General features: G+C 47.8%; 1 protein-coding gene across 6 annotated transcripts in view; it reads left to right on the top strand.

Moving 5' to 3' along the window:
* The window catches only part of CBX5 (chromobox 5), a 121,246-nt gene that overhangs the window by 29,554 nt on the left and 65,890 nt on the right, over positions 1–25,802 (top strand). For 2 of the 6 annotated variants that reach the window (XM_063952177.1, XM_063952176.1), the window contains exon 1: positions 14,607–14,666. The exons of the other annotated variants lie outside the window; for them this stretch is intronic. In XM_063952177.1, the coding sequence (XP_063808247.1) occupies positions 14,621–14,666 (46 nt within the window). In that variant the 5' untranslated portion in view covers positions 14,607–14,620. Of the gene's footprint in view, positions 1–14,606; positions 14,667–25,802 lie in introns of those variants that run through there. 6 annotated transcript variants of the gene reach the window in all.

Genomic DNA, 25,802 nt, shown 5'->3' with positions numbered 1-25,802 from the left:
TTCCCAGCAGGTGATAATCAAGATACCCCTCCTGCAACAGGGAACGGGGTATTATTCCACACTGTTGTGGTACCGAAGCCGGACGGCTCGGTGAGACCGATTCTAAATCTAAAATCTTTGAACACTTACGTACAGAGGTTCAAATTCAAGATTGAGTCACTCAGAGCAGTGATTGCGAACCTGGAAGAAGGGGACTACATGATGTCTCGGGACATCAAGGATGCTTACCTTCATGTCAAAATTTACCCTTCTCACCAAGGGTACCTCAGGTTTATGGTACAGAACTGTCACTATCAGTTCAGACGCTGCCGTATGGATGGTACACGGCACCCCGGGTCTTTACCAAGGTAATGGCCGAAATGATGATATTCCTTCGAAGGAAGTGAATTTTAGTTATCCCTTCCTTGGACAATTCCCTGATAAGGGTAAGATCCAGGGAACAGATGGAGGTCGGTGTAGCACTATCTCAGGTAGTGTTGCGGCAGCACGATTGGATTCTCAATATTCCAAAATCGCACCTGGTTCCGACGACGTGTCTTCTGTTCCTAGGGATGATCCTGGACACAGTCCAGAAAAAGGTGTTTCTCCCGGAGGAGAAAGCCAGGGAGTTATCCGAGCTAGTCAGGAACCTCCTAAAACCGAGCCAAGTCTCAGTGCATCAATGCACAAGGGTTCTGGGTAAAATGGTGGCTTCCTACGAAGCAATCCCATTCGGCAGATTCCACGCAAGAACTTTCCAGTGGGACCTGCTGGACAAATGGTCCGGATCGCATCTTCAGATGCATCAGCGGATAACCCTGTCACCAAGGACAAGGGTGTCCCTCCTGTGGTGGTTGCAGAGTGCTCATCTTCTAGAGGGCCGCAGATTAGGCATTCAGGACTGGGTCCTGGTGACCACGGATGCCAGCCTGCGAGGCTGGGGAGCAGTCACACAGGGAAGGAATATCCAGGGCTTATGGTCAAGCCTGGAGACATCACTTCACATAAATATCCTGAAGCTAAGGGACATTTACAATGCTCTAAGCTTAGCAAGACCTCTGCTTCAAGGTCAGCCGGTGTTGATCCAGTCGGACAACATCACGGCAGTCACCCACGTAAACAGACAGGGTGGCACAAGAAGCAGGAGGGCAATGGCAGAAGCTGCAAGGATTCTTCGCTGGGCGGAAAATCATGTGATAGCACTGTCAGCAGTATTCATTCCGGGAGTGGACAACTGGGAAGCAGACTTCCTCAGCACGACCTCCACCCGGGAGAGTGGGGACTTCACCCAGAAGTCTTCCACATGATTAAAAACTCGACAGGTATTGCGCCAGGTCCAGGAACCCTCAGGCAATAAGCTGTAGACGCTCTGGTAACACCGTGGGTGTACCAGTCAGGGTATGTGTTCCCTCCTCTGCCTCTCATACCCAAGGTACTGAGATTGATAAGATGGAGAGGAGTAAGCACTATATTCGTGGTTCCGGATTGGCCAAGAAGGACTTGGTAACCGGAACTTCAAGAGATGCTCACGGAGGATCCGTGGCCTCTACCTCTAAGAAGGGACCTGCTCCAGCAAGGACCCTGTCTGTTCCAAGACTTACCGCGGCTGCGTTTGACGGCATGGCGGTTGAACGCCGGATCCTGAAGGAAAAAAGGCATTCCGGATGAAGTCATCCCTATCCTGATCAAAGCCAGGAAGGATGTAACCGCAAAAACATTATCACCGCAATTGGCGAAAATATGTTGCGTGGTGCGAGGCCAGTAAGGCCCGACGGAGGAAATTCAACTGGGTCGATTTCTACATTTCCTGCAAACAGGAGTGTCTATGGGCCTGAAATTGGGGTCCATTAAGGTTCAAATTTCGGCCCTGTCAATTTTCTTCCAAAAAAAAAAAAAGAACTAGCTTCAGTCCCTGAAGTTCAGACGTTTGTAAAAGGGGTACTGCATATACAGCCTCCTTTTGTGCCTCCAGTGGCACTTTGGGATCTCAATGTAGTTTTGGGTTCCAAAAGTCACATTGGTTTGAACCACTTAAATCTGTGGAGTTAAAATATCTCACATGGAAAGTGGTCATGCTGTTGGCCCTGGCCTGGGCCAGGCGCGTGTCAGAATTGGCGGCTTTATCCTGAAAAAGCCCTTATCTGATTTTCCATTCGGACAGGGCGGAATTGAGGACTCGTCCTCAGTTTCTCCCCAAGGTGGTTTCAGCGTCTCACCTGAACCAACCTATTGGTGGTGCCTGCGGCTACTAGGGACTTGGAGGCCTCCAAGTTGCTAGACGCTGTCAGTGCCCTGAAAATATGTTTCCAGGACGGCTGGAGTCAGGAAATCTGACTCGCTGTTTATCCTGTGTGCACCCAACAAACTGGGTGCTCCTGCTTCTAAGCAGACTATTGCTCGTTGGATTTGTAGTACAATTCAGCTTGCACATTCTGTGGCAGGCCTGCCACAGCCAAAAATCTGTAAATGCCCACTCCACAAGGAAGGTGGGCTCATCTTGGGCGGCTGCCCGAGGGGTCTCGGCTTTACAACTTTGCCGAGCAGCTACTTGGTCAGGAGCAAATACGTTTGTAAAATTCTACAAAATTGATATCCTGGCTGAGGAGGACCTGGAGTTCTCTCATTTGGTGCTGCAGAGTCATCCGCACTCTCCCGCCCGTTTGGGAGCTTTGGTATAATCCCCATGGTCCTTACGGAGTCCCCAGCATCCACTTAGGACGTTAGAGAAAATAAGAATTTACTTACCGATAATTCTATTTCTCATAGTCCGTAGTGGATGCTGGGCGCCCATCCCAAGTGCGGATTGTCTGCAATACTTGTACATAGCTATTGTTACAAAAGTCGGGTTATTATTGTTGTGAGCCATCTTTCAGAGGCTCCTCTGTTATCATGCTGTTAACTGGGTTCAGATCACAGGTTATACGGTGTGATTGGTGTGGCTGGTATGAGTCTTACCCGGGATTCAAAATCCTTCCTTATTGTGTACGCTCGTCCGGGCACAGTATCCTAACTGAGGCTTGGAGGAGGGTCATAGGGGGAGGAGCCAGTGCACACCAGATAGTCCTAAAGCTTTCTTTAGATGTGCCCAGTCTCCTGCGGAGCCGCTATTCCCCATGGTCCTTACGGAGTCCCCAGCATCCACTACGGACTATGAGAAATAGAATTATCGGTAAGTAAATTCTTATTTTATATATATATATATATATATATATATATATATCTATATCTCCTTTCCTATGGGCGGCACTCAGAGACTTGTATCAAACGAATTAGGTGAAAAAAAGACCCCACCGGGCCGTTTTATTGGTGACGTTTCGGGGTATGATCCCCTTCCTCAGACAATCAAACAGTGAATAACAGTGACATTTATAGCAAAAACTAACCTGTGACCCTCCTGTGCACTGTTATTCACTGTTTGATTGTCTGAGGAAGGGGATCATACCCCGAAACGTCACCAATAAAACAGCCCGGTGGGGTCTTTTTTTCACCTAATTCGTTTGATACAAGTCTCTGAGTGCCGCCCATAGGAAAGGAGTTATATACAGATGCTGATCTGAGGGGAGGGCACCGGAGCAAGATATACGTAAGACCGGAGTGCCAGGGACCCTGTATGCATTTATTTATATATATGTATGTGTGTGTGTAGAATATTCGGCACTCTATAAACTCAGCATGTACAACTTGCCCGGTGCCCTCCTCAGCTTGTATGGCAACATAGACCCGGAATCAGGCAATATTGCTGTTGAAAAAGGTTTGAATAAAACCGAAACGTCAAGCTCAAGCATGGAGTGATCTCCATTCTTATTACAGTCAAGTCCGTGAGTGCCGCCTGATTCCGGGTCTATATATATAGAGATAGATGGATAGATAGAGATATATATATATATATATATATATATATATATATATATATATATATAGAGAGAGATAGATATATATATATATATATAGAGAGAGAGATAGATATATATATATATATATATAGATATATATATATATATATATATAGAGAGATATATATATATATATATATATATATATATATACAGAAAACCCTGCACTCTCCTAAGCAGCTTCTTTCACCTTAATGCTTTAGTATACATCTGAATAAACAATGGGGTTTTAGTTTATGAATTGTACAATGCATGTAAGCTTGCGGCCCACTCCACGGGACCCCATTTCACTGCAAGTCCTACTTTGTCACAAACTTTCACATAGATTTTATAGTAACCTGGCAACTGCTTTCTCATAGGGGAAAATGTGCTTATCTGGTTTAAAGCTTACCTGCCAACCTTATGGCTTTTAAAAGGTAAGACAGTCAACTACACAAGTGTGCTTACCTGGTTTAAAGCTCACCTGCCAACAGACTACTGGCTTTCAAAGTGAGACAGTCACCAACACACCTAAATAGCAGCTGATCCAGGTTAAAGGTAAAAGAGCTTAGGGGTGCATGAGAGAGAGATATGATCACAAATGGGCCAATTAAAAAATTAACCCTGTTATACAAACAAACACGAGGGACCACTGCACTCGCCATATCTACTATATAAAAGTGAAAATTTGTCCTTCTGTCTTTCTATACAAATTCACTGTTTACAAGCTACAAACGTGAAATTTTACATACGAGCATATTAAAACACGGCCGAGGCAACTAAAACAATTAGAAATCTCTAGCACCCCTAGGGGGGAGGCAGCAGCACAGAGTATATCAGGAGACTGCATAACTCCGGAGTTGCTGGAGCAATGTACTCAAAAATTGGTACACATATGCCTTACAAACTGGGAACAAACACTGTGGGAGTCGCACCCCTAGCACCTCTAGGGGTGAGGCAGCAGCGCTGAGTATTTCAGCAGACAGCATAACTCTGGAATGCCTGGAGCCATTTACACCAAACTTGGTACACATCTGACTTACAATCTGGGAACAAACTCTGTGGGGGTTAGACACCCCCACAGCACCCCTAGGGGTGGGACAGCAGCACAGAGTATTTCAGAAGACCGCATCACTCCCGAATGCCTGGACCAATTTACAACAAACTTGGTACACATATGACTTACAAGCTGGGAACAAACACTGTGGGGGTAAGACACCCCTAGCACCCCTAGGGGTGAGGCAGCAGCACAGAGTTTTTCAGCAGATTGCATAACTGGAATTCCTGGAGCAATTTACACCAAACTTGCTACACATATGACTTACACTCTGGGAACAAACACTGTGTGGGTAACACACCACTAGCACCCCCAGGGGTAGGTCATCAGCACAGACTATATCAGGACATGCGTGTTATGTCAGTGATGACAGGGCCAGTGACATGATGTGAGGAGGGGAATGCAGGTAGCACAAACCCACACACAGAGCTATATAGTGGAAGTTCACGGTCCCCCAGCAGCACAGAATATATCAGGAGATACATAATGTGCTGCACTATATAAGAAACAAAACAAAAAAAAAACACACGATAATTTCACTGGGGCACTGACATGATGTGAGGAAGGGAATGGAGGCATGAGGAAGCCACAGACTGAGAGTTGTATAGTGGGAAGAGTAGGATCCCTTGGTGGACCAAAAAGGGGTCCGGCCACTACACAAAGTGCGTCAGGGATGCAAGATATGTCTATATAAATTCCCGGGCAACGCCGGGTACTCCAGCTAGTGTCCTATCTATCTATCCATCCCATCCAATCCACGAACCGGCACTCCCGCGTAAGCCAATAGTATCTTGCCAGGGTGCCCTCCTAGGGGCTAGCAGACCCCAATCAATTTGCGGAACGACAGAGACGGCACTCCTGGACTCGGTATAGGGTAAAAGTAACGTGCTTTACTTCAACGTTTTGGGGTACTCCCACCCCCATCCTTGGTCATCAGGAGACACAGTAGTGGGGGGGGGGGGGGGGGGATATATATGAGCCCACATTAAGAAGAAAAAAAAATTATTTTACCCTTCATCTTGGCAAGATCAATCATGCCATTAGAAATCACAGATACCTAAAGAAAACTTAAATTTAGGGCTGTGTGAGATATATCGACCGGGATAGTGTACCAGCATTAACGGCCCCCCGTATCGCTAATGTTAGGGCAAAGCGCAACGGAATATGCTGCGCTATATAAGAAACTGTTAATAAATTAATAATAAATATTTATTGCACCTTTTATTTTTCTCTAACGTCCTAGTGGATGCTGGGGACTCCGAAAGGACCATGGGGAATAGCGGCTCCGCAGGAGACTGGGCACAAAGTAAAAGCTTTAGGACTAGCTGGTGTGCACTGGCTCCTCCCCCTATGACCCTCCTCCAAGCCTCAGTTAGATTTTGTGCCCGAACGAGAAGGGTGCAATCTAGGTGGCTCTCCTGAGCTGCTTAGAGTAAAAGTTTAAATAGGTTTTTTATTTTCAGTGAGACCTGCTGGCAACAGGCTCACTGCATCGAGGGACTTAGGGGAGAGAAACGAACTCACCTGCGTGCAGAGTGGATTGGGTTTCTTAGGCTACTGGACATTAGCTCCAGAGGGACGATCACAGGCCCAGCCATGGATGGGTCCCGGAGCCGCGCCGCCGGCCCCCTTACAGATGCTGAAGCAAGAAGAGGTCCATAAATCGGCGGCAGAAGACTTTCCTGTCTTCATAAGGTAGCGCACAGCACTGCAGCTGTGCGCCATTGCTCTCAGCACACTTCACACTCCGGTCACTGAGGGTGCAGGACGCTGGGGGGGGGCGTCCTGGGAAGCAATGAATTTACCTTAGTTGGCGAAAAATACATCACATATAGCTCCTGGGCTATATGGATGTATTTAACCCCTGCCAGTTTTCCAGAAAAAAGCGGGAGAAGAGCCCGCAGTGAAGGGGGCGGGGCCTATCTCCTCAGCACACAGCGCCATTTTTCCCACACAGCTCCGCTGGTAGGAAGGCTCCCAGAATCTCCCCTGCATCCTGCAACTACAGAAACAGGGTAAAAAAGAGAGGGGGGCACTTATTTGGCAAAATAACAGATATAAGCAGCTATAAGGGATAGACACTTATTGTAAGGTTGTCCCTATACATATATAGCGCTCTGGTGTGTGCTGGCAAACTCTCCCTCTGTCTCCCCAAAGGGCTAAGTGGGTCCTGTCCTCTATCAGAGCATTCCCTGTGTGTGTGCTGGGTGTCGGTACGTGTGTGTCGACATGTATGAGGAGGAAAATGATGTGGAGGCGGAGCAATTGCCTATAATGGTGATGTCACCCCCTAGGGAGTCGACACCTGAATGGATGGCCGTAATTAAGGAATTACGTGACAGTGTCGGCACGTTACAGAAAACTGTTGACGACATGAGACAGCCGGCAGCTCAGTTAGTGCCTGTCCAGGCGTCTCAAACACCGTCAGGGGCTATTAAACGCCCATTACCTCAGTGGGTCGACACGGACCCAGACACTGACTCCAGTGTCGACGGTGAAGAAACAAACGTATTTTCCAGTAGGGCCACACGTTACATGATCACGGCAATGAAGGAGGTTTTGCACATCTCTGATACTGCAAGTACCACAAAAAGGGGTATTATGTGGGGTGTGAAAAAACTACCCGTAGTTTTTCCTGAATCAGATGAATTGAATGAAGTGTGTGATGAAGCGTGGGTTACCCCCGACAGAAAACTGCTAATTTCTAAAAAATTATTGGCACTATATCCCTTCCCACCAGAGGTTAGGGCTCGTTGGGAAACACCCCCTAGGGTGGATAAGGCGCTCACACGCTTATCAAAACAAGTGGCGTTACCGTCTCCAGAAACGGCTGCCCTTAAGGAGCCAGCAGATAGGAGGCTGGAAAATATCCTTAAAAGTATATACACACATACTGGTGTTATACTGCGACCAGCAATCGCCTCAGCCTGGATGTGCAGTGCTGGGGTGGCTTGGTCGGATTCCCTGACTGAAAATATTGATACCCTGGACAGGGACAATATATTATTGACTATAGAGCATTTAAAGGATGCATTCCTATATATGCGAGATGTACAGAGAGACATTTGCACTCTGGCATCAAGAGTAAGTGCGATGTCAATTTCTGCCAGAAGAGGATTATGGACGCGACAGTGGTCAGGGGATGCGGATTCCAAACGGCATATGGAAGTATTGCCGTATAAAGGGGAGGAGTTATTTGGGGGCGGTCTATCGGACCTGGTGGCCACGGCAACGGCTGGGAAATCCACCTTTTTACCCCAAGTCACCTCGCAGCAGAAAAAGATACCGCCTTTTCAGGCTCAGTCCTTTCGTCCCCATAAGGGCAAGCGGGCAAAAGGCCACTCATATCTGCCCCGGGGCAGAGGAAGGGGAAAAAGACTACAACAGACAGCTTCTTCCCACGACCAGAAGCCCTCCCCCGCTTCTGCCAAGTCCTCAGCATGACGCTGGGGCCTTACAAGCGGACTCAGGCACGGTGGGGGCCCGTCTCAAGAATTTCAGCGCGCAGTGGGCTCACTCGCAAGTGGACCCCTGGATCCTGCAGGTAGTATCTCAGGGGTACAAATTGGAATTCGAGACGTCTCCCCCTCGCCGGTTCTTGAAGTCTGCTTTACCAACGTCTACCCCCGACAGGGAGGCGGTATTGGAAGCCATTCACAAGCTGTATTCCCAGCAAGTGATAATCAAGGTACCCCTCCTACAACAGGGAAAGGGGTATTACTCCACGCTGTTTGTGGTACCGAAGCCGGACGGCTCGGTGAGACCCATTTTAAATCTGAAAACCTTGAACACTTACATAAAAAGGTTCAAGTTCAAGATGGAGTCACTCAGAGCAGTGATAGCGAACCTGGAAGAAGGGGACTACATGGTGTCTCTGGACATCAAGGATGCTTACCTCCATGTCCCAATTTGCTCTTCTCACCAAGGGTACCTCAGGTTTGTGGTACAGAACTGTCACTATCAGTTTCAGACGCTGCCGTTTGGATTGTCCACGGCACCCCGGGTCTTTACCAAGGTAATGGCCGAAATGATGATGATTCTTCTTCGAAGAAAAGGCGTCTTAATTATCCCTTACTTGGACGATCTCCTGATAAGGGCACGGTCCAGAGAACAGTTAGAGGTCGGAGTAGCACTATCGCAAATAGTATTACGACAGCACGGATGGATTCTAAATATTCCAAAATCGCAGCTGATTCCGACGACACGTCTGCTGTTCCTAGGGATGATTCTGGACACAGTACAGAAAAAGGTGTTTCTCCCGGAAGAGAAAGCCAGGGAGTTATCCGACCTAGTCAGGAAACTCCTAAGACCAGGCCAGGTGTCAGTGCATCAGTGCACAAGGGTCCTGGGAAAGATGGTGGCTTCTTACGAAGCGATTCCATTCGGCAGATTCCACGCAAGAACTTTTCAGTTGGATCTGCTAGACAAATGGTCCGGATCGCATCTTCAAATGCATCAGCGGATAACCCTGTCTCCAAGGACAAGGGTGTCTCTCCTGTGGTGGTTACAGAGTGCTCATCTCCTAGAGGGCCGCAGATTCGGCATTCAGGATTGGGTCCTGGTGACCACGGATGCCAGCCTGAGAGGCTGGGGAGCAGTCACACAGGGAAAAAATTTCCAGGGCTTGTGGTCAAGCATGGAAACGTCACTTCACATAAATATCCTGGAACTAAGGGCCATTTACAATGCCCTAAGTCAAACAAAGAGAAGATGTGATTGAACCCCTGGCGCACTATGTTACTAGATGCCTTTCTTATAATAAAATAATGGATGTACTGGTGGTAGTACAACACTAACGATATTTATTAAAACGCAGTCCCCAGCTGGGAATCAACAAATGACAAACAATCAATCAACATATACACAAATGTGGTGGATGGAAAGGAATACCAGTATTTTCATAAAGTGCTTTCGTGCTCAAAGTTCTTCGTGAATGCAGAAGAAATCTCTCACCATATTGCGTAGCCGCGGTGGGCTAGCTTTTTGAAGAGGTAGCTATGGTCCTAGGCTGAATTGCCCAGCACCACCGCAGCGAGCGTATCAGCTTAATCACTGGTTCCCAAATCTCCACCACTTCTTTCCTTTATCCAAATAACGCGTTTCGGTCTTTTATTGGCCTTTCTCAAAGTTGGGTCCTAGGCAATTCAGCCTAGGACCATAGCTACCTCTTCAAAAAGCTAGCCCACCGCGGCTACGCAATATGGTGAGAGATTTCTTCTGCATTCACGAAGAACTTTGAGCACGAAAGCACTTTATGAAAATACTGGTATTCCTTTCCATCCACCACATTTGTGTATATGTTGATTGATTGTTTGTCATTTGTTGATTCCCAGCTGGGGACTGCGTTTTAATAAATATCGTTAGTGTTGTACTACCACCAGTACATCCATTATTTTATTATAAGAAAGGCATCTAGTAACATAGTGCGCCAGGGGTTCAATCACATCTTCTTTGTTTGAATTCTATGTTTGGAGATTTGTGTTTATCTCCTTTGTTTTTGAACCTGGGCAGCATTTTATTACCTACTGCGCTCATTTGAAAGTACCACCATTTTTTCTATTTAATGCCCTAAGTCAGGCAAGGCCTCTGCTTCAGGGTCAGCCAGTATTGATCCAGTCGGACAACATCACGGCAGTCGCCCACGTAAACAGACAGGGCGGCACAAGAAGCAGGAGGGCAATGACGGAAGTGGCAAGGATTCTTCGCTGGGCGGAAAATCATGTGATAGCACTGTCAGCAGTGTTCATTCCGGGAGTGGACAACTGGGAAGCAGACTTCCTCAGCAGACACGATCTTCACCCGGGGGAGTGGGGACTTCACCCGGAAGTCTTCCACATGATTGTAAACCGTTGGGAAAAACCAAAGGTGGACATGATGGCGTCTCGCCTCAACAAAAAACTGGACAGATATTGTTCCAGGTCAAGGGACCCTCAGGCAATAGCTGTGGACGCTCTGGTAACACCGTGGGTGTACCGGTCAGTGTATGTGTTCCCTCCTCTTCCTCTCATACCAAAAGTACTGAGAATCATAAGAAGGAGAGGAGTAAAGACTATACTCGTGGCTCCGGATTGGCCAAGAAGGACTTGGTACCCGGAAATTCAAGAGATGCTCACGGAAGACCCGTGGCCTCTACCTCTAAGACGGGACCTGCTCCAGCAGGGACCATGTCTGTTCCAAGACTTGCTGCGTTTGACGGCATGGCGGTTGAACGCCGGATCCTGAAGGAAAAAGGCATTCCGGATGAAGTCATCCCTACCCTGATCAAAGCCAGGAAGGATGTAACCGTACAACATTATCACCGTATTTGGCGTAAATATGTTGCGTGGTGCGAGGCCAGGAAGGCCCCTACGGAGGAATTTCAACTTGGTCGATTCCTGCATTTCCTGCAAACAGGACTGTCTATGGGCCTCAAATTAGGGTCCATTAAGGTTCAAATTTCGGCCCTGTCGATATTCTTCCAAAAAGAACTAGCTTCTGTACCTGAAGTTCAGACGTTTGTCAAGGGAGTACTGCATATACAGCCTCCTTTTGTGCCTCCAGTGGCACCTTTGGATCTCAATGTAGTGTTGGGATTCCTAAAATCACATTGGTTTGAACCACTCACCACTGTGGACTTGAAGTATCTCACTTGGAAAGTGGTAATGCTGTTAGCCCTGGCTTCAGCCAGGCGTGTATCAGAATTGGCGGCTTTATCCTTTAAAAGCCCTTACCTAATTTTTCATACGGACAGGGCAGAATTGAGGACTCGTCCTCAATTTCTCCCTAAGGTGGTTTCAGCATTTCACTTAAACCAACCTATCGTGGTGCCTGCGGCTACTAGGGACTTGGAGGATTCCAAGTTGCTGGACGTAGTCAGGGCCCTGAAAATATGTTTCCAGGACGGCTGGAGTCAGAAAATCTGACTCGCTGTTTATCCTGTATGCACCCAACAAGCTGGGTGCTCCTGCTTCTAAGCAGACGATTGCTCGTTGGATTTGTAGTACAATTCAGCTTGCACATTCTGTGGCAGGCCTGCCACAGCCAAAATCTATAAAAGCCCATTCCACACGGAAAGTGGGCTCATCTTGGGCGGCTGCCCGAGGGGTCTCGGCTTTACAACTTTGCCGAGCAGCTACTTGGTCAGGGGCAAACACGTTTGCTAAATTCTACAAATTTGATACCCTGGCTGAGGAGGACCTGGAGTTCTCTCATTCGGTGCTGCAGAGCCATCCGCACTCTCCCGCCCGTTTGGGAGCTTTGGTATAATCCCCATGGTCCTTTCGGAGTCCCCAGCATCCACTAGGACGTTAGAGAAAATAAGAATTTACTTACCGATAATTCTATTTCTCATAGTCCGTAGTGGATGCTGGGCGCCCATCCCAAGTGCGGATTGTCTGCATTACTTGTACATAGTTATTGTTACAAAAATCGGGTTATTATTGTTGTGAGCCATCTTTTCAGAGGCTCCTTCTGTTATCATGCTGTTAACTGGGTTCAGATCACAAGTTGTACGGTGTGATTGGTGTGGCTGGTATGAGTCTTACCCGGGATTCAAAATCCTTCCTTATTGTGTACGCTCGTCCGGGCACAGTATCCTAACTGAGGCTTGGAGGAGGGTCATAGGGGGAGGAGCCAGTGCACACCAGCTAGTCCTAAAGCTTTTACTTTGTACCCAGTCTCCTGCGGAGCCGCTATTCCCCATGGTCCTTTCGGAGTCCCCAGCATCCACTACGGACTATGAGAAATAGAATTATCGGTAAGTAAATTCTTATTTTAGAGGTACTTAAGTGTTCCTGCACAGTAGTCCAGTTAGGTAAAGGATTGTGTCATAGGACTCGTACAACACCAGTTAAAAGCATAGGAAACATACTGTACCTTTGTCCTGACAGAACAATAGTACACTATGCTGCAAGGAAGATTTCAGAGACGCTAATAAATGTAGCTATTGAAGTGTCCATAGAATTCCACTGTATTTCAGCATTAACACTTACGAAGTCTGCGAGGACTATGAAAGTTAATGCTTGTCAGAAAATGTGTGTATAGATATTTTCCCTCACACTGTGGTTGGACTATTTTATTTATTACCAGTTCTTTATATAGTGCACAGGTATTCTGCAGCACTTTACAGGGAATATTTGGCCATTCACATCAGTCTCTGACTCAGTACAGCTTATTCCCTACCACATGTACACATATTGTCAGAAACCAATAAGTGTGAGGAAACCAGAGTCCCCTGGAGGATACACACGCAAACATGTGGAGAACAGATAAACTCCACACTGTTAGGGCTGTGGTGGGAATTGAACCCATGGGTAACATAACTGCATCCCGTGCTAACCACTAATCTGATTTGCCCCAAACTATTGACTTCAAATGCTTCAGGCCAAACATCAGATAGCCGCTAGATTTAAAGAGTTTTAAAGTGAAAGCCGTTGCATTAGGTCCTTAAGGTTAGCATGTGTTCAAGGCGATAGTGACAAAGCACAAGAGCAAGTAAATAGAAATTTCTTCATGGAAGTACCTGCCTGTCTCAGTCACACCCTACTCAAGTGCACGTTCTGGACGTTATTTGCTCAGAAAAGTCAGGTTCTGTTGATAGCAATACAAATACCTCTAGAATTGTGTGCATCTTCACTGTGCATTTATCAACCTGACTTTCTGCTGCAAGCTTGTTATTCAAAGCACTTGCAATAAATATATCCACCTGTGTTTAGACCATTTATATGTGGCTATCTAACATGCTCCGGCTATATGGTTACATCCTAGCATTTGCTACATAGTTTGGAAGTAAAATAATTGCGGTGAGCAGACATAAGCATTGTCTGTTTACCCTGAAAGCACATGTAGACTGCAGAGCAGGAGAGAGCTCCTGCTGTTCTTTGTCCTGATTCCTTTCCTATCAGCTCCTGTAGCTGCAGACTACACAATGGCTTCAAATCTCATAGGTGTTTCAGTCACATTACACTAAAGAAATAATTACCCAATACAAATTCACGTTGTCAATAGTATTTTAGTAAGCGATAGAGTATACTTCCATGTCAACCCCATTTACATCCACAGGTTGTGATGTGAAACCCATTGTTGGTTTCCCACCATTGTTAGTATTTTATTCATAAGCATATTTGGCCTTCTTTACAAAGCAATACTGATAAACCTCTTTGGATATTATACTTTTTTTTTTTTCTGCTTGTGTAATGTGCTGTCAATATCAATATCTCCTACTTCCTTCCAACTCTGCCATTTCATGGCTCTGTTGCTTTATGCGGCCGTGGGAACATTACGATAAATTAATTTTGGATTAGAACAGAATTGTATTTCCGTGCTCTGGGGGGGGGGGGGGGAATAAATATATATAGTCTAATTGTACAAAATGCTGTGTTGCTATAAGAACCACTTGGCAGGTCATGTTTTCAGTTTTCCAGTATGGGAACATTCCCCCCCCTCCACCCCATCATTTACTAGCCCATGTTCATTATTTTGCCCGAGTGCTCGGATGACCAGCCTGCGCTCCTGTAATGTCTTCCTGCTGCGTCTCCCCAGTGCAGATAAGCAAAGTACAAGCTCCATGTGATTACAGGTAGCTTATTATAGTATGCTGTGCTGTTACTGTGGCCACAGACACGTTATAATGAAACCCTACACCACTCTGGCCACGGTAAGAGTGTGTTCTAACGTCATGCGTGGGAGCAGTGCTTGTGCAGTTGTCAGACTCCCTCTCAGTCTGGGTGTGCTGATGTCTGGGGCACTGGCTGTACAGCTGTCGCTCGGTGTGCATGCTGGTAGGACACTCCTGGTTTATACACAGCGGGCCAGCCGATCCCTCTCCATTAATTGATTCGGACGTTACTATTTCCTGTTCATATCTTTTACTAATTGATGTTTTGCACTGGAAACGACATTTGGAAAACATTCTGTTTCTGTTCTTGGGACGAGGTTTTGGCAGCTGCATAACTGGGTGAAAGGGAAAGCTGCATTATTGTTGAGCAGTATAAATAGAGCGCTGCAGAGCTGCCATGATGTCTGTATCCATCATTTGTAGTGCTTGAATTACAGATAATTAGTAGTTGTAAGTGACAGTAAGGTTTACGAACACACGAGTGGTAGGGTCCTTACAAAGTCATTTTGGGTGATGTAGTGAGGTCTCCAATTTCAAATAAAGAGTAACTGAAATTACCTAATAATGTTTATATAAGGGTAGTTATAATGTTTTATTGGAGTAGTTCATATTTCCAGTAACTCATTTCTAGCGTGTAAGTGTTGATGGAGCTATAGATTTGGACAGGGTCCCTAGAAATAATCATACCAATTCTCTTGTACATGTGAGTCTGCAGCCAGGCTACAGCTTTGTAGCTCTTCTGTCCTCAACAGAGGCTGTATCTGATTTCCTCCACTTACCCTCCCCCACAAACGTGTGTGGGGGAGGGGAGGCCAGCCTCCTCTGCAGCTCTCCTCTCCTTTTCTCTATGCTGCTGTATAGCCAGATGGAGGAGGTGGGGAACATTAATCAGGATTAACCCTTTTAGTTGTAGGGCAGACAGACTGGCAAATGTAAAAAATGTAATCTTTACCACTTTCATGCAATATGTGCATTTTATGACCAGAACATGTTTGTTTGTTTTTTTTGCTAATAGGTGGTTTACCATAGACTTGCATGAGAGGTTCTTAACCGAAATCTATCAATAGATTAACTGCTTTGATGCCAGGATTAATTTTAGTTGTCAAAAGCTTGGACACAATGGGCCAGATTCAGATGTGCTCTCCCCCTCCCGGCCGCGGTTGCGCTCGTCAGCGGTATTCTAATGTTAATGCCACAGGCGCGACAAGATCATTTCAGCTCGCTACTTCCGGAGGGTAGCGAGCTAAAATGCGTGTAAAGAGACCCGTTTGGGCGCCCAAACGGGTCTTTTCATGATCGTGCCAATCAGTTTAGTCGTATTTAGGTGCTTTGCACGCCTAAACCCGACTGTACTGGGTGCGGTAGGGGCAGAAACGGAACATTTGAATATCGCCCCTCTATCTCCCGTCACTTTAGATGGGAGATAGGGGGCACGTTAACATTTGAATCCGGGCCAGTATGTATGACAAGCACAACCTTTAGACACAATAGCACATATATAAAATATTCAGCAAGTGACTGGCAGACACTTTTTTAAATTTGTTACTTATCAGTAGAATTTCCTTGTTTTATTATGTCATCCCCAATAATTAGTAGGGTAGGTAGAAATCCCAGAGGAAGTACATGGCCAGGGTTCTAATCATGTCAGTGATTACCACTAATTCTGTTGTGATAACAATATAATGGAACCCTCATATTCCTGGAAGCCAACAGAGTATATCATTGGACAATGGGTCAAAAGGTGAAGCCCCCCCACAAGTATAGCCTTCAGTGAGGATCAGCTTTTGTCAAGTTGAAAAGTTTAAGTACATCTGTATAATCAGAAAAGGTAGTTTGGCTGCACGTCAACAGAAGACAATACAACCTAAAAAGCATACTGTACATATGACACCTTTACTTGTGGATGCTGAATCCAGCTTCTTATCTATGACTTGATATTTGTGACATGTTGACAAAACTTTTGCTGGTCAAATGTTTCCACCACAATGTGCATATAAAGGCATCTAGGCCTCAGCACTGTAGGGTCGCTTTGTCAGGGTGGGCCATAAAACCAAATGCTATAATGCAGGAGGAATAGTTCTCTTAGCCCAAATAGGTATTTCTCGAACGTCCTAGTGGATGCTGGGGACTCCGTAAGGACCATGGGGAATAGACTGGCTCCGCAGGAGACAGGGCACTTTAAGAAAGAATTTGGATACTGGTGTGCTCTGGCTCCTCCCTCTATGTCCCTCCTCCAGACCTCAGTTTGAATCTGTGCCCGGACGAGCTGGGTGCTACTTAGTGAGCTCTCCTGAGCTTGCTAAAAAGAAAGTATTTTGTTAGGTTTTTTTATTTTCAGAGAGATCTGCTGGCAACAGGCTCTCTGCTACGTGGGACTGAGGGGAGAGAAGCAGCCCTACTAACTGAAGATAGGTCCTGCTTCTTAGGCTACTGGACACCATTAGCTCCAGAGGGATCGTACACAGGATCGCACCCTTGGTCGTCCGATCCCGGAGCCGCGCCGCCGTCCCCCTCGCAGAGCCAGAAGACAGAAGCCGGTGTCAGAAGCAAGAAGACTTCGAAATCGGCGGCAGAAGACTCCAGTCTTCATATGAGGTAGCGCACAGCACTGCAGCTGTGCGCCATTGCTCCCACACTAACCCACATACTCCGGTCACTGTAGGGTGCAGGGCGCAGGGGGGGGGCGCCCTGGGCAGCAATTAGAGACCTCTTGGCAAAACTGGGCATATATACAGTTGGGCACTGTATATATGCATGGGCCCCCGCCATATTTTTACACAGGAACGCGGGACAGAAGCCCCCCGCTGAGGGGGCGGGGCTTCTTCCTCAGCATTCACCAGCGCCATTTTCTCTCCACAGCTCCGCTGAGAGGAAGCTCCCCAGGCTCTCCCCTGCAGAATCACGGTAGAAGAGGGTAAAAAGAGAGGGGGGGGGGAGCACATAAATTTGGCGCAAAAACAGTATATACAGCAGCTACTGGGTTAACACTAAGTTACTGTGTGATTCCTGGGTCATATAGCGCTGGGGTGTGTGCTGGCATACTCTCTCTCTGTCTCTCCAATAGGCCTTGTGGGGGAACTGTCTTCAAATAGAGCATCCCCTGTGTGTGGTGTGTCGGCATGTTTGACGAGGAAGGCTATGTGGAAACAGAGCGGGAACAAATGAATGTGGGGTCGCCGCCGACGGCGCCGACACCCGATTGGATGGATATGTGGAAGGTTTTAAATGATAATGTTAATTCCTTGCATAAAAGGTTGGATAAAGCTGAAGCCTTGGGACAGTCAGGGTCTCAACCCATGCCTGATCCTATGTCGCAGAGGCCGTCAGGGTCTCAGAAGCGCCCACTATCCCAAATTGTTGACACAGATATCGACACGGATTCTGACTCCAGTGTCGATGGCGATGATGCAAAGTTACAGCCTAAAATGGCTAAAGCCATCCGTTACATGATTATAGCAATGAAAGATGTGTTGCACATCACAGAGGCAACCCCAGTCCCTGACAAGAGGGTTTATATGTATGGGGAAAAAAGGCAAGAGGTGACCTTTTCCCCTTCACATGAGTTAAATGAGTTATGTGAAAAGGCTTGGGAATCTGCAGATTTCCAAACGGATGCTTTTGGCGTATCCCTTCCCGCCAACGGACAGGCTACGCTGGGAATCCTCCCCTAGGGTGGACAAAGCTCTAACACGCTTATCCAAGAGGGTAGCCCTGCCGTCACAGGATACGGCCACCCTAAAAGATGCTGCTGATAGAAAGCAGGAGGGTATCCTGAAGTCCATTTATACTCCTTCAGGTACCTTACTAAGGCCGGCGATTGCGTCGGCCTGGATGTGTAGTGCAGTAGCAGCATGGACAGATACCTTATCTGAGGAACTTGATACCTTGGATAAGGATACTATATTACTAACCCTGGGGCATATAAAAGACGCTGTCCTATATATGAGAGATGCTCAAAGAGACAGCCTACTGGGCTCTAGAATAAATGCAATGTCGATTTCTGCCAGAAGGGTCCTGTGGACTCTGCAATGGACAGGCGATGCCGACTCAAAAAGGCACATGGAGGTTTTACCTTACAAGGGTGAGGAATTGTTTGGGGACGGTCTCTCGGACCTGGTCTCCACAGCTACGGCTGGAAAGTCAAATTTTTTGCCATATGTTCCCTCACAACCTAAGAAAGCACCGTATTACCAAATGCAGTCCTTTCGATCACAAAAAGGCAAGAAAGTCCGAGGTGCGTCCTTTCTTGCCAGAGGCAGGGGTAGAGGAAAGAAGCTGCACAATACAGCTAGTTCCCAGGAACAGAAGTCCTCCCCGGCTTCCACTAAATCCACCGCATGACGCTGGGGCTCCACAGGCGGAGCTAGGCCCGGTGGAGGCGCGTCTCCGAAATTTCAGCCACAAGTGGGTTCACTCCCAGGTGGATCCCTGGGCTATAGAGATTGTGTCTCAGGGATACAAGTTGGAATTCGAAGAGATGCCCCCTCACCGTTACCTCAAATCGGCCCTGCCAGCTTCCCCCTTAGAGAGGGAAATAGTGTTAGCTGCAATTCACAAATTGTATCTTCAGCAGGTGGTGCTAAAGGTTCCCCTCCTTCAACAGGGAAGGGGTTACTATTCGACCTTGTTTATGGTACCGAAGCCGGACGGTTCGGTCAGACCCATATTGAATTTAAAATCCCTGAACATATACCTGAAAAGGTTCAAGTTCAAAATGGAATCGCTCAGAGCGGTCATCGCAAGCCTGGAAGGGGGGGATTTTTTGGTGTCTCTGGACATAAAGGATGCATACCTTCATGTCCCCATTTATCCACCTCATCAGGCGTACCTCAGATTTGTGGTACAGGATTGTCATTACCAATTCCAGACGTTGCCGTTTGGTCTCTCCACGGCACCGAGAATATTTACCAAGGTAATGGCGGAAATGATGGTGCTCCTGCGAAAGCAAGGGGTCACAATTATCCCATACTTGGATGATCTCCTCATAAAGGCGAGGTCCAGAGAGCAGTTGCTGGTCAGCGTAGCACGCTCTCGGGAAGTGTTACGACAGCACGGCTGGATTCTGAATATTCCAAAGTCGCAGCTGATTCCTGCAACGCGTCTGCCCTTCTTGGGCATGATTCTGGACACAGACCAGAAGAAGGTTTTTCTCCCGACGGAGAAGGCTCAGGAACTCATGACACTGGTCAGAGACCTCTTAAAACCAAAACCGGTGTCTGTGCATCACTGCACGCGAGTCCTGGGAAAGATGGTGGCATCGTACGAGGCCATTCCCTTTGGCAGGTTCCATGCGAGGACCTTTCAATGGGATCTGTTGGACAAGTGATCCGGATCACATCTACAGATGCATCGGCTGATCCCCCAGGGCCAGGGTGTCTCTGCTTTGGTGGCTGCAGAGTGCTCACCTTCTCGAAGGCCGCAGATTCGGCATTCAGGACTGTGTCCTGGTGACCACGGATGCAAGCCTCCGAGGGTGGGGGGCAGTCACACAGGGAAGAAATTTCCAAGGTCTGTGGTCAAGTCAGGAGACTTGCCTTCACATCAATATCCTGGAATTAAGGGCCATATACAACGCCCTAAGTCAAGAGGAGAACCTGCTTCGCGACCAATCGGTGCTGATTCAGTCAGACAACATCACCGCAGTGGCTCATGTAAACCGCCAGGGCGGCACAAGGAGCAGGGTGGCGATGGTGGAAGCCGCCAGAATTCTTCGCTGGGCGGAGAATCACGTAAGAGCACTGTCGGCAGTGTTCATTCCGGGAGTGGACAACTGGGAAGCAGACTTCCTCAGCAGGCACGACCTCCACCCGTGAGAGTGGGGACTTCATCAAGAAGTCTTCGCGCAGATTGCAGGTCGGTGGGAACTGCCACAGGTGGACATGATGGCATCCCGCCTCAACAAAAAGCTACAGAGGTATTGCGCCAGGTCAAGAGACCCTCAGGCGATAGCTGTAGACGCACTAGTGACACCGTGGGTGTTTCAGCCGGTTTATGTATTTCCTCCTTTTCCTCTCATACCCAAGGTGCTGCGAATCATAAGAAAAAGAGGAGTGAGGAAAATACTCATTGTTCCGGATTGGCCAAGAAGGACTTGGTATCCAGAGCTGCAAGAAATGCTCACAGAGGACCCATGGCCTCTGCCTCTTAAGACAGGACCTGTTGCAACAGGGACCCTGTCTGTTCCAAAACTTACCGCGGCTGCGTTTGACGGCATGGCGGTTGAACGCCGGATCCTAGCAGAAAAAGGCATTCCGGATAAGGTTATTCTTACGCTGATAAAGGCTAGGAAGGACGTGACGGCTAAACATTATCACCGTATATGGCGAAAATATGTTGCTTGGTGTGAGGCCAGGAAGGCCCCTACGGAGGAATTCCAGCTGGGCCGGTTCCTTCACTTCCTACAGTCGGGAGTGACTTTGGGCCTAAAATTGGGTTCCATTAAGGTCCAGGTTTCGGCCATATCCATTTTCTTTCAAAAAGAACTGGCTTCTCTTCCTGAAGTCCAGACGTTTGTAAAGGGAGTGTTGCATATTCAGCCCCCTTTTGTGCCTCCAGTGGCACCTTGGGATCTTAACGTGGTGTTGAGTTTCCTGAAGTCACACTGGTTTGAGCCACTCAAAACCGTGGAGTTAAAATTTCTCACCTGGAAGGTGGTCATGCTATTGGCCTTGGCTTCAGCTAGGCGTGTGTCAGAATTAGTGGCTTTGTCACATAAAAGCCCCTATCTGGTTTTCCATATGGACAGGGCAGAATTGCGGACTTGTCCGCAATTTCTGCCAAAAGTGGTGTCATCTTTTCATATGAACCAACCTATTGTGGTGCCTGTGGCTACACGTGACTTGGAGGATTCCGAGTTACTAGATGTGGTCAGGGCTTTGAAGGTTATGTGGCCAGAACGGCTAGAGTCAGGAAAACTGAGTCGCTGTTTATCCTGTATGCTCCCAACAAGCTGGGTGCTCCTGCTTCAAAGCAAACTATTGCTCGCTGGATCTGTAACACGATTCAGCAAGCTCATTCTGCGGCTGGATTGCAGCTTCCAAAATCAATAAAAGCCCACTCCACAAGGAAGGTGGGCTCTTCTTGGGCGGCTGCCCGAGGGGTCTCTGCATTACAGCTTTGCCGAGCGGCTACTTGGTCAGGTTCGAACACTTTTGCAAAGTTTTACAAGTTTGATACCCTGGCTGAGGAGGACCTTGTGTTTGCTCATTCGGTGCTGCAGAGTCATCCGCACTCTCCCGCCCGTTTGGGAGCTTTGGTATAATCCCCATGGTCCTTACGGAGTCCCCAGCATCCACTAGGACGTTAGAGAAAATAAGATTTTACTTACCGGTAAATCTATTTCTCGTAGTCCGTAGTGGATGCTGGGCACCCGTCCCAAGTGCGGACTTCTTCTGCAATACTTGTATATAGTTATTGCTTGAATAAGGGTTATGTTGGTTGCATCAGGGTTGATCTGATGCTCCGTTGTTGTTCATACTGTTAACTGGGTAAGTTTATCACAAGTTATACGGTGTGGCTGGTATGAGTCTTGCCCTGGATTCCGAAATCCTTTCCTTGTACTGTCGGCTCTTCCGGGCACAGTTTCTTTAACTGAGGTCTGGAGGAGGGACATAGAGGGAGGAGCCAGAGCACACCAGTATCCAAATTCTTTCTTAAAGTGCCCTGTCTCCTGCGGAGCCCGTCTATTCCCCATGGTCCTTACGGAGTCCCCAGCATCCACTACGGACTACGAGAAATAGATTTACCGGTAAGTAAAATCTTATTTTCTCTGACGTCCTAAGTGGATGCTGGGGACTCCGTCAGGACCATGGGGATTAGCGGCTCCGCAGGAGACAGGGCACAAAAGTAAAAGCTTTAGGATCAGGTGGTGTGCACTGGCTCCTCCCCCTATGACCCTCCTCCAAGCCTCAGTTAGATTTTTGTGCCCGGCCGAGAAGGGTGCAATCTAGGTGGCTCTCCTAAAGAGCTGCTTAGAGTAAAAGTTTTGTTAGGTTTTTTATTTTCAGTGAGTCCTGCTGGCAACAGGCTCACTGCATCGAGGGACTTAGGGGAGAGAAGTGAACTCACCTGCGTGCAGGATGGATTGGCTTCTTAGGCTACTGGACACCATTAGCTCCAGAGGGAGTCGGAACACAGGTCTCACCCTGGGGTTCGTCCCGGAGCCGCGCCGCCGACCCCCTTGCAGATGCCGAAAAGTGAAGAGGTCCAGAAACCGGCGGCAGAAGACTTTTCAGTCTTCATAAGGTAGCGCACAGCACTGCAGCTGTGCGCCATTGTTGTCAGCACACTTCATAGCAGCGGTCACTGAGGGTGCAGGGCGCTGGGGGGGGCGCCCTGGGCAGCAATGATAGTACCTTATTCTGGCTAAAAATACATCACATATAGCCCCTGGGGGCTATATGGATGTATTTAACCCCTGCCAGGTCTCAGAAAAACGGGAGAAGAAGCCCGCCGAAAAGGGGGCGGGGCCTATTCTCCTCAGCACACCGCGCCATTTTCCCTCACAGAAATGCTGGTGGGAAGGCTCCCAGGCTCTCCCCTGCACTGCACTACAGAAACAGGGTTAAAACAGAGAGGGGGGGCACTTATTTGGTGATATGACTATATATATTAAAATGCTATAAGGGAAAAACACTTATATAAAGGTTGTCCCTGTATAATTATAGCGTTTTTGGTGTGTGCTGGCAAACTCTCCCTCTGTCTCCCCAAAGGGCTAGTGGGGTCCTGTCCTCTATCAGAGCATTCCCTGTGTGTGTGCTGTGTGTCGGTACGTGTGTGTCGACATGTATGAGGACGATGTTGGTGAGGAGGCGGAGCAATTGCCTGTAATGATGATGTCACTCTCTAGGGAGTCGACACCGGAATGGATGGCTTATTCAAGGAATTACGTGATAATGTCAACAGAGACGGCCGGCAAACAAAATAGTACCTGTCCAGGCGTCTCAAACACCGTCAGGGGCTTTAAAACGCCCATTTACCTCAGTCGGTCGACACAGACACGGACACTGATTTCAGTGTCGACGGTGAAGAAACAAACGTATTTTCCTTTAGGGCCACACGTTACTTGTTAAGGGCAATGAAGGAGGTGTTACATATTTCTGATACTACAAGTACCACAAAAAAGGGTATTATGTGGGGTGTGAAAAAACTACCTGTAGATTTTCCTGAATCAGATAAATGAAATGAAGTGTGTGATGATGCGTGGGTTTCCCCCGATAGAAAATTATTGGCGGTATACCCTTTCCCGCCAGAAGTTAGGGCGCGTTGGGAAACACCCCTTAGGGTGGATAAGGCGCTCACACGCTTATCAAAACAAGTGGCGGTACCGTCTCCAGATAGGGCCGTCCTCAAGGAGCCAACTGATAGGAGGCTGGAAAATATCCTAAGAAGTATATACACACATACTGGTGTTATACTGCGACCAGCGATCGCCTCAGCCTGGATGTGCAGAGCTGGGGTGGCTTGGTCGGATTCCCTGACTAAAAATATTGATACCCTTGACAGGGACAGTATTTTATTGACTATAGAGCATTTAAAGGATGCATTTCTATATATGCGAGATGCACAGAGGGATATTTGCACTCTGGCATCAAGAGTAAGTGCGATGTCCATATCTGCCAGAAGATGTTTATGGACACGACAGTGGTCTGGTGATGCAGATTCCAAACGGCACAAAGAAGTATTGCCGTATAAAGGGGAGGAGTTATTTGGGGTCGGTCCATCGGACCTGGTGGCCACGGCAACTGCTGGAAAATCCACCGTTTTTACCCTAAGTCACATCTCTGCAGAAAAAGACACCGTCTTTTCAGCCTCAGTCCTTTCGTCCCCATAAGAGTCATATCTGCCCAGGGATAGAGGAAAGGGAAGAAGACTGCAGCAGGCAGCCCATTCCCAGGAACAGAAGCCTCCACCGCTTCTGCCAAGTTTCTCAGCATGACGCTGGGGCCGTACAGGACCCCTGGATCCTACAAGTAGGATCCCAGGGGTACAGATTGGAAAGTCGAGACGTTTTCCCCTCGCAGGTTCCTGAAGTCTGCTTTACCAACGTCTCCCTCCGACAGGGAGGCAGTATTGGAAACAATTCACAAGCTGTATTCCCAGCAGGTGATAATCAAAGTACCCCTCCTACAACAAGGAAAGGGGTATTATTCCACACTATGTTGTGGTACTGAAGCCAGAAGGCTTGGTGAGACCTATTCTAAATCTGAAATATTTGAACACTTACACAGGTTCAAATCAAGATGGAGTCACTCAGAGCAGTGATAGCGAACCAGGAAGAAGGGGACTATAGGGTGTCCCGGGACATCAGGGATACTTACCTCCATGTCCCAATTTGCCCTTCTCACCAAGGGTACCTCAGGTTCGTGGTACAGAACTGTCACTATCCGTTTCAGACGCTGCCGTTTGGATTGTCCACGGCACCCCGGGTCTTTACCAAGGTAATGGCCGAAATGATGATTCTTCTTCAAAGAAAATGGACGACCTCCTGATAAGAGCAAGGTCCAGAGAACAGTTGGAGGTCGGAGTAGCACTATCTCAAGTAGTTCTACGACAGCACGGGTGGATTCTAAATATTCCAAAACCGCAGTTGTTTCCGACGACACATCGGCTGTTCCTAGGGATGATTCTGGACACAGTCCAGAAAAGGGTGTTTCTCCCGGAGAAGAAAGCCAGGGAGTTATCCGAGCTAGTCAGGAACCTCCTAAAACCAGGAAAAGTGTCAGTGCATCATTGCACAAGGGTCCTGGGAAAAATGGTGGCTTCTTACGAAGCGATTCCATTCGGCAGATTTCACGCAAGAACTTTTCAGTGGGATCTGCTGGAAAAATGGTCCGGATCGCATCTTCAGATGCATCAGCGGATAACCCTGTCTCCAAGGACAAGGGTGTTTCTTCTGTGGTGGCTGCAAAGTACTCATCTACTAATGGGCCGCAGATTCGGCATTCAGGAAGGGTCCTGGTGACCAGGGATGCCAGCCTGAGAGGCTGGGGAGCAGTCACACAGGGAAAAAATTTCCAGGGAGTGTGATCAAGTCTGGAGAATTCTCTCCACATAAATATACTGGAGCTAAGGGCAAGTTACAATGCTCTAAGCTTAGCAAGACTTCTGCTTCAAGGTCAGCCGGTATTGATCCAGTGGGACAACATCACGGCAGTCGCCCACGTAAACAGACAGGGCGGCACAAGAAGCAGAAGGGCAATAGCAGAAACTGCAAGCATTCTTCGCTGGGCGGAAAATCAGGTGATAGCACTGTCAGCAGTGTTCATTCCGACGCCCGGGAGAGTGGGGATTTCATCGG

The sequence above is a fragment of the Pseudophryne corroboree genome, chromosome 2 (genome assembly GCF_028390025.1).
Source record: "Pseudophryne corroboree isolate aPseCor3 chromosome 2, aPseCor3.hap2, whole genome shotgun sequence".
NCBI classification, from domain to species: domain Eukaryota; kingdom Metazoa; phylum Chordata; class Amphibia; order Anura; family Myobatrachidae; genus Pseudophryne; species Pseudophryne corroboree.
Note: the sequence above shows the minus strand (reverse complement) of the source record. Positions and strands in the feature narration are given on the sequence as shown.